Source organism: Anomaloglossus baeobatrachus, chromosome 3 (assembly GCF_048569485.1).
Source record: "Anomaloglossus baeobatrachus isolate aAnoBae1 chromosome 3, aAnoBae1.hap1, whole genome shotgun sequence".
In the NCBI taxonomy this organism is placed as follows: domain Eukaryota; kingdom Metazoa; phylum Chordata; class Amphibia; order Anura; family Aromobatidae; genus Anomaloglossus; species Anomaloglossus baeobatrachus.
The window spans coordinates 488003222-488017852 of record NC_134355.1 but is presented as its reverse complement, the minus strand read 5'-3'; the positions used below and the strand labels follow the sequence as shown (position 1 = coordinate 488017852).

Genomic DNA, 14631 nt, shown 5'->3' with positions numbered 1-14631 from the left:
TAGCCCTCCTGGAGCGGTTCCAGAAAAATGACTGCGTTTCCCAATGACTTCCATTCTGCTTGTTACTCTAATCGAGCCTGTCTGAGCATCCCACCTACTCGATTTCAGTACCGAGCAGTCAAGCATTTTACTGCTCGCTCATTACTAAAATATGAGTACACAATGTCACATTACATTACCTAAAGGCAAATCACATACTTTTTTTAAAACGTGTCAATTTTAGTGTTGCTTTAAGGAGCAGTCTAAGCATTTGGAAGCATCCAACTACTTTACATTCACTGTGCAGAGTTACCAGGCTGAATTCAGTAGTGAGCATTTCTGTCTGTGAGCAGAGGGAAACAGATTGCTGATTCACAGTCTAGTGGCGTATCAGATGTACTTCCAGCATTATTATATCTAAGAGACTCCACAGACCACTGAGCACTACAACTTCTGAATACTGCCTAACCAGCAGCTCTTAGGTACTCCCTAGGTAATTGACCACAACACTCATCTGCATTTATTTTTACTCAGCAAATATAAAGTTGCATTTAATAAAGGTTTTTTTTTACCCTGTTGACATTAAAAAAAACACTGCTAACTGTGTTATGCAATAAAACCCATGCCCACAATATATTTTTTTTTCCCTACTCTTCATATGGCAGTCCACTTCTAGTTGTGTTGGCTTTCTGTATTTATTACTGCAAAGTCCATGATGCGTAGTGCTGCCCTCCCAGCTTGCCTTCTCCTTCTTGGAAGCCATCTTAGGACTTTATTGCAATTGTGCTCAGGCAATGTAAACATAAAAAAACCTCACTCTGTACTTGTGGAGGAACATTGCGATTCTGGCATATGCGAGACCTGAGAAGGCATATGCTTAGAGGACGGAGTACCACACCCTCACAGGATCCACCTCCTATCCGTAGTGATGTCGCTTGTGATATTGCAACTGAGACAAAAGGAAGAGAAAATGGTCATAGTGTCATAGTTTTTAGGGTTAAAAGAAGTCACAAATCCATTGAGTTCACAATTGTCATGCACATGACTAGCAGAGTTTACCCAATACCTGGAAAACCCCCAGAAGACATAACAAGACATATGGAACACAGGGGTCATGATACAACGGAGATCCTACCACTAGGAAGAGGGGTGAGGGGACACCTCCTGAAGTTACCTCAAGCTGATTCCTGACCTCCCTATCGTCCCTATACAGGTTCTCAAAGTGTCGCCGAGCGGGATACCTTAGGCCCTCAGCTAGCCCTACACACACCCTGGCTAGTGAGTAGGCTGATGAGATCACTAGACTCACCAATTCAATACAGAAACACCAGGTGTAGGAATACAAACAGGGGAAATAGACATGCAAAGAAAAAACACTGCAGGTGGAGTCAGTGCAGCAAACACCACTGTTGTACACAGCAAGACAAACATCTTCCAGAGCAGGCTCCTTCCAAAGTAGACTTCATAGAAATGAGGGATTCTGTTTCTATCACAGGCATCATGTGATCCGTTCACATGATTTATACAGTGAAAGGGAGTGATCCCAAAGAGTCGCACCTGAGATAGGAAGCTACAGCCAGTAGCCAGGCAGAAAAGGGTGCTTAACCCTTACAACAGCAGAAGCAAGGGCATGTTATCAAACAACAGTATTTAGCCTGCCAGCAGCAAGGTGCTGTGACCTTCTGACACCAGATTAACCTGAGTCTCCCCCAAGATACACTCATGATAAAAATATAATCTAAAATGTTAATCCTGAGGAAGGCAAAAACTGCATAAGGCCAATGATAACTGCCCCATATTAGGAGAAAATTCCTTCCCGACACCACATACGACAATCAAACTAGATCCCTGGATCAACGTCCCATCAAAGAAACAGAGCTCTATTGCAAGTATGCAAATTGCATATAGGAGCGGTTACATGACAAGCAACAGGGAGTGTGAAAACAAAGCAGAATAAAAGCAAACACAATAGGAGTCTGTAAAAGTGTAGATTTGTCACAGACAATCCTACAGCTAGGTTTACACATTGTGTATTTGTTGCACATTCTTTCATCGGTATCTGCAGTATAACTGCAACAAAATCTGCAGCAAAATCTGCTGATAAATTCACATGTGATACATGTGGATTTTGTTGCAGATTTAACCCTTTGTATTTCAATGGGTGAAATCTGTGCTGATTCTGCACAAATAATTGACATTCTGGAAATTAAAATAAAATGCAACAGAAGACAATTTCTGCATAGCTTCCACACCCACGTTGATGAAATAAACTCATCCACTTTCTTGGTACTTTAAAATGGTGTGGATTTTACTTTCAGAAAATACACACTAGTATGGAATGGATTGTGGAAAGCAAGCCTTATAGGGGTTCTCCATTATTAGGACAACCCGTTCTTATCAACATGTTTCCCCTAAGTAAAATAATAAAGCCTATACTCACCTCCCGTACCAATGCATTTCCAGTGGTGTCTGGGTTGCGGTGGGGTTTTGATGTCATGCGAGCCCCACATCTGATCAGCACCAGCTTCCTTCTCTCCACCTTCGGACCAAACAAGCAATCTACAGCAAGTGAATGCTGCCGCAGCACTCACTTCCTGTTGATTAACTCAGTTTGTCCAAAGGTGGGGAGACAGAAGTCAGCGCTGATTGGACGCGGGGCTCGTGTGACGCCACAACCCCTCGTGAGCCCTGGCACCATGATTTCGGACACTGCTGTAAAAGTGCCAGCACAGGAGGTGAGTATAGGTTTTATTACTTTACCTGTGAGAAACATAATTTGATATGTTACGTATTTGATGCACATTTTTTATTATTTTCTCCTAATTTGACCTGTGGTGCTGATTTTTAAATCTGCAGCATGTGAATTATTTGTGCAGACTTAACATAGATGTCACATATTGCGATGGAGAGGTTGAAATCTGCACTAAATCCACAATAGATAAGTTATAAATACAATATGGAATTTGCACAGAATATGCAAGGTGTGAATTTAGCCTAAAAGTATTAAAATACAAGACAAAATAACTAAGAACAATCAAAATAACTATTTTGTAAGACACCATAAAGAAGTAACATGAGGTTTTTTTAAAAGACAAAGGAAAAAATGTTTAAAGGGAACCTGTCAGGTGCAAAATGCACCCAGAACCACGATCAGTTCTGGCACATATTGCTTATTCCTGTCTAAAGGGTGCTTTACACGCTGCAACATCGTTAACGAGATATCGTCGGGGTCACGGTGGTTGTGACGCACATCCGGCCTCGTTAGCGAGATCGCAGCGTGTGACACCTTTGAGCGACCATAAACGATCGCAAAAGAAGGAAAAATCGGTGGTCATGGAGAGGTTGTTCTAAAACAAAATATCGTTTTCTGCTCAGTAGCGATGTGGTTCGTCGCTTCTGCGGCATCATACATCGCTGTGTGTGACACCGCAGGGGCGACAACCATCACCTTACCTCCGTCCACCGGAAAAGTAGGAAGGAAGGAGGTGGACGGCATGTTCCGGCCGCTCATCTCCTCCCCTCCTTTTCTATTGGGCGGCGGTTCAGTGACGCTGCAGTGACGTCGCTGTGACGCTGAACGAACTGCCCCCTTAGAAAGGAGGCGGTTCGCCGGCCACAGCGACGTCGCAGAGCAGGTATGTGCGTGTGACGCTGCTGTAGTGATAATGTTCGCTACGGCAGCGATCACCACATATCGGCCGTACGACGGGGCGGGTGCTATCGCGCTCGACATCGCCAACAAATGCTAGCGATGTCGCAGCGTCTAAAGCACCCTTAACTGTCCCAGCCTACAGTAGCATATATAAAGAGATCTTTAGAAAAAGTAATTCTAAAGATCTCTCATTACATGCTAATGAAGCCAGGGACTAGTTGCAAGGGCGTTAGGCTGGGTTCACACTAAGCGACAGCGACAACGACGTCGCTGTTACATCACCATTTTCTGTGACGTAACAGCGACCTTGTAAGTCGCTGTTATGATCGCTGCTTAGCTGTCAAACACAGCAGCCGAAGCAGCGATCATAACCACGCGCGTCGCTGTGCTTCAACATGAGCAGGGAGCCACGCACACTGAGCGCTGGCTCCCTGCTCTCCTAGCTACAGTACCCATCGGGTTAATTACCCGATGTGTCCTGCAGCTACATGTGCAGAGCTACATGTGCAGAGAGCAGGGAGCCGCGCACACTGCTTAGCGCTGGCTCCCTGTTCTCCTAGCTACAGTACACATCGGGTTAATTACCCGATGTGTCCTGCAGCCACATGTGCAGAGAGCAGGAGCCGGCGCTGGCAGCGTGAGAGCGGCGGAGGCTGGTAACGAAGGTAAACATCGGGTAACCACCTTGGTTACCCGATGTTTACCTTAGTTACAGCTTACCGCAGGCTGGCAGATGCCGGCTCCTGCTCCCTGCACATTCAGGATTGTTGCTCTCTCGCTGTCACACACAGCGATGTGTGCTTATCAGCGGGAGAGCAACAATAAAAAAACGAACCAGGGCTGTGTGTAATGAGCAGCAATCTCACAGCAGGGGCCAGATCGCTGCTCAGTGTCACACACAGCAAGATCGCTAATGAGGTCACTGCTGCGTCACAAAAACCGTGACTCAGCAGCGATCTCAGCAGCGATCTCACTGTGTGTGTGAAGCACCCCTTAGTTCCCTTGGCTATTTGTCCCCCTTAGCATGTAAGCACGTCCCTGTGGGCATGCTAACATATTAAGGAATGTGCTGCTTTGGAGGCATGGTCGCTCTCACCTCTATGCTGCCAGTGGAGCATGCTCTCAGGGACATGCTTACATGCTAAGCTAAGGGAAATAACGCCTTTGTGACTAGTTGCTTGCCTAATTTGCAGATCATATGGGATCATTAGAAATACTCTTTCTAAAGATCTCTTTATCTTTGCTACTATTGAAGTGATGGCCCAGGGAGGCCTCTGGCTGTGTAGTCGTGGCCTCAGTGAATGCAAGGCACAACCCTGGCTCCACCACTCCTTCAATGCTGGGGACTGACTTGGCAGGACAATGTGTGTCAGTATCTTCAGCAAAAGGTGCACAAACAGTCCTCAGGCAGAAGTTGATGCCAATAAAAGATAACATTTATTGTTCACAGATACAATCCGGACAGCACGGCAATTCCTGTGGAGCTGGGGACAACCTGACCAAACGCGCCCTCTAGTGGGGATATGCCCTGGGTACTCCGCTTCTCCGGGCTCCCACTCCTAGGTCAAGCACACACCGGACCCACACCAGCGGAATTAGACCTTGAGGTTGCGTACTCCTCCGTTACTCCGGCGTCCCCTGATGTTCCGCTCAGACACACGGCCACCGATGTCACACACTGCTGTCCCGGATCCGACTGCCTGCTACACACACAGCCCCTCCCTAGACATTCAGCCGACTCCTCCTTCCCCGGTGGCAACAGCCGTCCCACCCGGCCACTAGGGGGTGCCCTAACACTACAACACATTACAATAATAAAAATCAACATTTTTAATAATGACAATTCCGGGTAAACGATGCTGGTACTAGTAGGGGGTAGGCCCACCCACTACATGCCTCCCCTCTTAAAATCCGAGCCTCCCGGCACGGCTCTTCTTGTAAAACACACATAACGTACATAAAACCTTTGATCTCCTTCACAACGCAGAGGCACCAGTTCAGCGGCGCTCCCGATCTGTAGGTAGCGCCCAGAGACGCAGCAGCGCTCCCGGTCTTTAGGCAGCGCCCGGAGGCTCAACAGCGCTCCCGGTCTTAGGTGGCGCCCGGAGGCTCGACAGCGCTCCCGGTCTTTCGATGGCGCCCGGAGGCTCAACAGCGCTCCCGGTCTTTCGATGGCGCCCGGAGACGCAACAGGTTTCAGAACTTGCAACAAAAACTTCTGCCGGTTAAACAACACTACCGGACTTCAAACAGGGCGACTGAAGAGATTTACTCTGGAGGCCAGGACCGCTTCCACTCCTCCGCCTGTGTCTGGATATAGGCTCCCAGAGACTGCCCCGGCTGGCGGTGGATCCTCCGGAAGGACAAGGGGGCAAAGGGTGGCTCCGCTGACGCAGCTGCTTCAGCTCCTCGCGGAGGCGATGGCGTCGCTACCCGGGATGGTGGTGGCGCGGGTGGCGGCGTGTCCAGAACGATGACCGGTTTATTGGTCACATGTTGACTCACGGTTACCACTGGGGGAACCTTCTCCGGGTCAGATGATGCTTCCGGAGCAGCGGGCAAGGTGCGCCGGGAATGAGAGGGCGCGGGCTGGACCGGTCTGGAATGGCTCCGGCGTCGCTCCTGCTGCTCCTCCCACTCCAGCTCCTCCTGCCACTGGGCCGCTTCCCGGGCGGTTGGCATCCGATTAACGGCAACGGCAAACAGGCCGCGACTTCCTGCGTCCGGCAAGAATTGGACTTTCTCGCCCGGCCAAAGTGTATGGAGTCGCTTGGGCAGCCCCTCCACATCCAGATGGACTCTATTATAGAAATAGTCGTCCCCGGTCTCTACTTCTCGGATGAACCCGTATCCCTCCTGCTGGTTAAATTTAACCACCACTCCGGTGGTAAACTGCAGGGCCAGCTCCTCGCCGCCGGGACCGGACAGCATTTCCCGGACGACGGTTTCAGCCATCAGGCGTTCTCTGACAGGGTCGGGTACCGGGGATGGAGCTCTGGGGTGCTGCACAGGGGAAGGGACGATGACCGGATCCCACACAAAGCCCAGATGATCCTCCTCCGGCTGCTCAGCTAGCTCTTCGGCCGGCACTCCGTATGAGGCAGTTGGTGCGGCAGCGAGGGTGCCCGGCTGTAGGGTCTCCCACGGGGGACGCGTGGCGTAGGTTGCCCGGACCTCCGTGATCGTGCCACCGGTCTTTGCATCCCACGTTGTTTTCCAGGACACCTTTTCGGGCCGTGTGGAACCTCCCGGTCCAATCGGCAGGTCCACAAGAGAGGCTTCACTTGCAGCCGCAAACTTAGGCCGCCCACGGCCTAGACTAATCAGAGCCATGGTGGTGGCGAGCTCTTCCGGTTGTCCCGTCCTCTCCATGTCTGTCTCTGTTGGCGATATGACTAATGGCGACGTTGTCAAAGTTGAGACTGAGGGAAGAGGAGGCGGACCTTCGTTTCCCGCTCTTAAACAGAATCCTCCCCCAGCCTCATGCATCCTCTTAACTCCTCCGCGGCGGTACTTCTTTTTCTTCCGAACACTGCCCACTTCGTATCTTTTCTTCAATGCCCTGGAACTGGCGCCTCCCCTCTTTGGGCGGAGTACTCTGTACCTCTTCCTCGGTACCGGCCAGCCCCAGGCTCTTCTTTCGGCGCCAACTTTTCGCGCCTTTTCTTGTACCCGGTCCAACGCTACGGGCACTATGTTCTCTTCCCACCAGGGGACTGGAAGTCTTCCCTCGTAGTCGGGATCCTGTGTCTCAGGCACGACCTGATCTCCAGCTTCTTGGGTCCCTGGCAGGGGACTCGCATCCTGCCGACTACGCCACAAGAAGTGATGGCCCAGGGAGGCCTCTGGCTGTGTAGTCGTGGCCTCAGTGAATGCAAGGCACAACCCTGGCTCCACCACTCCTTCAATGCTGGGGACTGACTTGGCAGGACAATGTGTGTCAGTATCTTCAGCAAAAGGTGCACAAACAGTCCTCAGGCAGAAGTTGATGCCAATAAAAGATAACATTTATTGTTCACAGATACAATCCGGACAGCACGGCAATTCCTGTGGAGCTGGGGACAACCTGACCAAACGCGCCCTCTAGTGGGGATATGCCCTGGGTACTCCGCTTCTCCGGGCTCCCACTCCTAGGTCAAGCACACACCGGACCCACACCAGCGGAATTAGACCTTGAGGTTGCGTACTCCTCCGTTACTCCGGCGTCCCCTGATGTTCCGCTCAGACACACGGCCACCGATGTCACACACTGCTGTCCCGGATCCGACTGCCTGCTACACACACAGCCCCTCCCTAGACATTCAGCCGACTCCTCCTTCCCCGGTGGCAACAGCCGTCCCACCCGGCCACTAGGGGGTGCCCTAACACTACAACACATTACAATAATAAAAATCAACATTTTTAATAATGACAATTCCGGGTAAACGATGCTGGTACTAGTAGGGGGTAGGCCCACCCACTACACTATATACAGGGACAGTTAGGCAAGGATTAGCAATATGCACCTAGAACTGCTCGTGGTTGTGTGTGGATATTGCACTTGGTAGGTTTACTTTAAAGGCAGTAAGCCACAAATTCTAAAAATCAGGACTTTCACTTGCTCATAGACCCTATAGTGAAGGCACATTAATAGGAGCATTTTGGCTTCATGTTATGGTGTCTGCTCTCTGTACAGATACACTACTTATACGTAATACTACATTTCATAACTAGGGGATAGTTAGACAGAATATTACATCAGTTGTCTTTTAACTCTGTTAGTCGGGTAACCATTCTAGCTATATTATTTTATGGACACTAAGGTTCTGTAAACTACATATTCGTAAATCTTTCTATTCTAGGTTTTTAAAGACCATGATATTGATGGGCTAACTCTTCCTCTACTGACTGAGGATCACCTCTTGGATACCATGGGGTTAAAGCTTGGTCCTGCACTTAAAATTCGTTCACAGGTACATGAATACACAGTTGTCATATTTATTTGTTGTCTATCTTGACTGTTTAAATGTACAGAACACTAAGCTAACATCAATATGGTTATAAGGCCTTGCTCACACTTGCATATAAAGAACTACATTTTTATCAAGAAAAGTTGGACAGTGGAAATCCATTTGGTATACCATATGTCAGTCATGGCGAACCTTTTACAGACCGAGTGCCCAAACTGTAGCCCTAAACCAAATTTTTTTTCCGAAGTGCCAACCAATCCTATTATGTAAATAATTGATTTTAATCTTACCTTTGCAGTCTTCTCTTCAGCAGGGGGCATCACGCTCATACTTACCACACATTGAAGCTGAGCCCTTTCCAGACACAGCAGTTAATCTTTCTGGAAAAAATTGCAGCATATTAGACATAGATTTTAGCCTGGAATGCAATCAGATTTCACCTGTAATCCACATCTACATTTCAAAGTCTGAACATCTTGAAATCCCATAAAGACGTACGAGATGCTTCCCTCCCCTTTCATTGTGTAGTTATGTCCCCCTTCCTGGGCCATTTCTTGGTAAACATGTCCCCCATCCTGATATATATTTCCTACATTCTGGTATATTTGTCCCCATCATGGCCCCATCCTGGTAAATATACATCATCCTGGTAAATGTCCTCCATCCTGGTAAATGTACCCCATTCTGGCATGTTCCCCCATGCTGGTAAATGTACCCCATCCTGACATATTGCCCATCCTTGTAAATGTTCCCCCATGCCGGCATGTACCCCATTCCTGGTAAATGTCCTCCATCCTGGTAAATGTTCCCAATCCTGGTTAATTTACCCCCTTCCAGGTAAATGTACCCCCATCCAGGTAAATGTCCCCCTTCCTAGCATGTACCCCCATCCTGGTAAATGTCCACCTTCCTGGCATGTTTCCCTTCCTGGTAAATGTATCCTATCGTGGCATGTTTCCTCCATCCTGGCATGTATGTTTTCCCCATCCTGACATGCATGTTTTCCCCATCCTGGCATGTATGTTTTCCCCATCTTGGCATGTATGTTTTGCCCATCCTGGCATGCATGTTTCCCCATCCTGGCATGTATATTTTCCCCATCCTGGCATGCATTGTTTCCCATCCTGGCATGTATGTTTCCCCCCATGCTGGCATGAATGCCCCCCCCCCCCCCATGCTGGCATGCATGCCCCCCCATGCTGGCATGCATGTTTCCCCCCCATTCTGGCATGTGTGTTTCCCCCCCATGCTGGCATGTGTGTTCCCCACCCATGCTGGCATGTGTGTTCTCCCCCCCATGCTGGCATGTGTGTTCTCTCCCACACCCCATGCTGGCATGTGTGTTCTCCCCCACCCCATGCTGGCATGTGTGTCCCCCTCCCCATGCTGGCATGTGTGTTCTCCCCCCCATGCTGGTATGTGTGTTCTCTGCCCCCCCCATGCTGGCATGTGTGTTCCCACCCCATGCTGGCATGTGTGTTCTCCCGCACCCCATGCTGGAATGTGTGTCCCCCCCCCATGCTGGCATGTGTGTTCCCCCCCATGCTGGCATGTGTGTTCTCCCCCCCCATGCTGGCATGTGTGTTCCCACCCCATGCTGGCATATGTGTTCTCCAGCACCCCATGCTGGAATGTGTGTTCCCCCCCCATGCTGGCATGTGTGTTCCCCCCCCCATTGCTGGCATGTGTGTTCCCTCCCCCCCATGCTGGCATGTGTTTCCCCCCCCATGCTGGCATGTGTGTTCCCCCCCATGCTGGCATGTGTGTTCTCCCCCCCCCCATGCTGGCATGTGTGTTCCCCCCCTCCCGCCATGCTGGCATGTGTTTTCTCCCCCACCCCATGCTGGCCCCCCCATCCCCACCTTGGCACAGCCGCAAACGAGTTATAAAAAAAAAAAAAACACAACACACAACTCACCTCACAGCACACGTTCAACCACTGCGCGCCGCTGAGTCATCAGTTCCCACGCGGCCAGAAGACCTCATTACGCCGGCGCCACTCACTGACGCTCCTCCGTCTCCTAGGCAACACACCTGCAGCCTGGGGGAGGAGGAGTGTCAGAGCGAGGAGAAATATCTCCTCCGCTCCAACACAGCTTTGATCTGCCGGCGCGACTGCACCAGCAGATCAAAGCGGCAGGATGAGGACACAGCGCGCGTGCCAGCAGAATGGGCTCTGCGTGCCCCTGGTGGCGTGCGTGCCATAGGTTCGCCATCACTGCCATATATCATGCGAGTGCTTTGCAAGTCTGCAACTTTATTCTCTTCTAGCATTCGTATGCTATCCATATGACATGCGTTTTTTTCTCAGCAGCTATTGTCCTACAATCATTTACAGGACCATTTCAAGTGTTCTATGATACTGAGTGGTAATGTATCAATAAAAATGGACAGCATACAAATGGTCTACCTGCCGTTCATTTTTTTTTTCTCACAACCATTGACTTGCTTTGGCAGGTTCGTTGAATATACGCAGTCATACGCAGCATTCAGTGGTTTTGCTCAGCCAGATAAAAACTTGCAGATCTGCTCTACCTCATTGAATAACATTGGCGCGAGTGAAATACAATTTTTTATCGGATTGCACTCATCCGTATTAAACGCATGTGGGAGCAAGGCCTTATATATAGTATGATGGCTCAATGGTCAGTATTTTTGCTTTGCAGCTCTGTATCCGGGATTGGGACCTAATCAAGTGGAACATCTTCTTCAGTCTTTATGTTCTACCTTTGTTTGTTAAGTGTTGATGACATCACACTTCCATGTCATTTTGTTGCTACCTCGAATACAGATCTTGATTTTGCTGTTTCCATAATCTTATCTCAGCAAAAATACTTGTAACTATGTCTTCATAATCTCCAACATAGACTAATGCAACATCCCTCTGTTCCCTGCCATCTTCAAAATACGAGGGGTTGTTGAAAAGTCTTTGGCTTTACCCAGAAAACTGAGATAGGATGATGAAACTTTACATGTATTCCACATACTCTCCACTGATGTCAACACACTTCTTACATCGGTATTCCAGGTTCTGTAAACCTAGCAAAAAGAAGGATTTCGGTTGTGCCTCAAATCAGGCATCCGTAGCAGCCATGGCATCAGAAATGGTGTGAAATTTGGTACCCTTGAGGTGTTACTTCAGGTTTGGAAACAGATGATAGTTGGAGGGAGCTAGATCTGGTGAATTAGGTGGGGGGGTCAACCAGCTGGAAGCCCAGCTCTGCCAGTTTTGCCGTGGTTGCTTGTGCAGTTGAGCGGAGGTGTTGTCTTGCAGGAACAAGATTACTTTGGACAGCTTGACGCACCTTTTGGCCTTCAAAGCTGCCTTCAATTGTTCCAAAAGTTCAATGTAATAACTTGCATTGATGGTGGAACCCTTTTGAAAGTAGTCCACTAGCAGCATGCCCTCCTTATCTCAGAACACAGACGTCATCACCTTAGTGGCTGATCATTACATCCTGAACTTCTTTGGACGAGGAGAACCACTGTGCCTCGACTCTTTTGACTGCTCCTTGTTTTCAGGGTCATACAAATAAATCCAGGTCTCATCCATAGTGACCAGCCAATCCAGAAAGTTCTTATCAGTCCGGAAATGCTGACAAATGGACCAGGAAGTTTTCACTCGCATGTTTCTCTGATCTGTTGTCAAACATTTGGGGACCCACTTTGCAAATAGCTTTCTCATGTCTAAATGTTCATGGATATTGACACAAAGACAGTCACGGGAAATCCCCATGATGTCTGCTATTGCCTCAGCTGAAATTCATCGATTCTCTAGTATGAGGTTGTGCACAGATTCGACGATCTCCGGAACAACAACCACTCTCGGTCATCCAGTACGTTCCTCATCATTGGTGCTGAAGTGGTTTGTTTTAACTAGAGTTGAGCGCGGTTCGAGGTTCGAGGTTCTCCAGTTCTAGGCTCGAGTGATTTTGGGGGCTGTTCGAGATCGAACTAGAACTCGAGCTTTTTGCAAAAGCTCGATAGTTCTAGATACGTTCGAGAACGGTTCTAGCAGCAAAAAGCAGGGCTTTTTACAGCTACAGTGTGCAGGAGCCATCGCTGGCAGCCTGCCAGAAGCTGGTAACCAAGATAAACATCGGGTATCCAACCAAAGCGCTTTGGTTAGTAACCCGATGTTTATCCTAGTTACGTGCAGGAAGCCCACACTTCCCCGCTCAGCTCACTCCGCCCCCTCCTGCCCGCAGCATGTACACACACACACACACACACACACACACACACACACACACATGGTCCCGCTCGGCTTACCTGCGGTCGGCCCGGGGGCAGCAGTCCTTGGCACTGGAAACTGTGGCTGCCGGCCCTTTAAGGCTCACTGTGTTCTCCTGCATTGAGCATCATCTGTGGGCGGAGATACCGCCCGGCGTCCTGCTCGGTCGCACAGATGAAGGAGTCACAGTGCCAGCCTGCGACCCCCAGCAAATCGCTTCCCTCCGGCGCTGTGTGGGCCCCATCTGCACCGTGACCTGATCAGTATGTGGGACATCACTCCCTCCCCGCCCCTCCCTGTCCCCCCGTGCGTGTGTGGGCCCCGCAGAGCCGTGTGTGTGGCCCCCGGAGCCGCGTGTGTGGGCCCCGCAGAGCAAGGTGTGTGTTTGTATGTATGCATGCAGCAGAGCAGTATGCGTGTCTATATGTATGTATATATGCAGCAGAGCAGTATGCGTGTCTGTATGTATGTATGTATATATGCAGCAGAGCAGTATGCGTGTCTGTATGTATGTATATATGCAGCAGAGCAGTATGCGTGTCTGTATGTATGTATATATGTAGCAGAGTAGTATGCGTGTCTGTATGTATGCATGTATGTATGCAGCAGAGCAGTATGCGTGTCTGTATGTATGTATATATGCAGCAGAGCAGTATGCGTGTCTGTATGTATGTATATATGCAGCAGAGCAGTATGCGTGTCTGTATGTATGTATATATGTAGCAGAGTAGTATGCGTGTCTGTATGTATGCATGTATGTATGCAGCAGAGCAGTATGCGTGTCTGTATGTATGTATATATGCAGCAGAGCAGTATGCGTGTCTGTATGTATGTATGTATATATGCAGCAGAGCAGTATGCGTGTCTGTATGTATGTATGTATATATGTAGCAGAGTAGTATGCGTGTCTGTATGTATGTATATATATATGCAGCAGAGCAATATGCGTGTCTGTCTGTATGTATGCATGTATGTATGCAGCAGAGCAGTATACGTGTCTGTATGTATGTATATATGTAGCAGAGTAGTATTCGTGTCTGTATGTATATATATATATGCAGCAGAGCAATATGCGTGTCTGTCTGTATGTATGCATGTATGTATGCAGCAGAGCAGTATACGTGTATGTATGTATGTATATATGCAGCAGAGCAGTATGCGTGTCTGTATGTATGTATGTATATATGCAGCAGAGCAGTATGCGTGTCTGTATGTATGTATGTATATATGCAGCAGAGCAGTATGCGTGTATGTATGTATATATGAAGCAGAGCAGTATGCGTGTCTGTATGTATGTATGTATGTATGCAGCAGAGCAATATGCGTGTCTGTCTGTATGTATGCATGTATGTATGCAGCAGAGCAGTATGCGTGTCTGTATGTATGCATGTATGTATGCAGCAGAGCAGTATACGTGTCTGTTTGTATGTATGTATATATGCAGCAGAGCAGTATGCGTGTCTGTATGTATGTATGTATATATGCAGCAGAGCAGTATGCGTGTATGTATGTATATATGCAGCAGAGCAGTATGCGTGTCTGTATGTATGTATGTATATATGTAGCAGAGTAGTATGCGTGTATGTATGTATATATATATGCAGCAGAGCAATATGCGTGTCTGTCTGTATGTATGTATGTATGCAGCAGAGCAGTATACGTGTCTGTATGTATGTATATATGTAGCAGAGTAGTATGTGTGTCTGTATGTATATATATATATGCAGCAGAGCAATATGCGTGTCTGTCTGTATGTATGCATGTATGTATGCAGCAGAGCAGTATGCGTGTCTGTATGTATGCATGTATGTATGCAG

At 48.6% G+C, this 14631-nt stretch overlaps 1 protein-coding gene across 1 annotated transcript in view; it reads left to right on the top strand.

Annotated features, from left to right (window-relative positions):
- Nucleotides 1–14631, top strand: part of SAMD7 (sterile alpha motif domain containing 7) — a 78054-nt gene that overhangs the window by 25665 nt on the left and 37758 nt on the right. The window contains exon 7 of the mRNA XM_075338557.1: nucleotides 8473–8583. Within this exon, the coding sequence (XP_075194672.1) occupies nucleotides 8473–8583 (111 nt within the window). The remainder of the gene's footprint in view (nucleotides 1–8472; nucleotides 8584–14631) is intronic.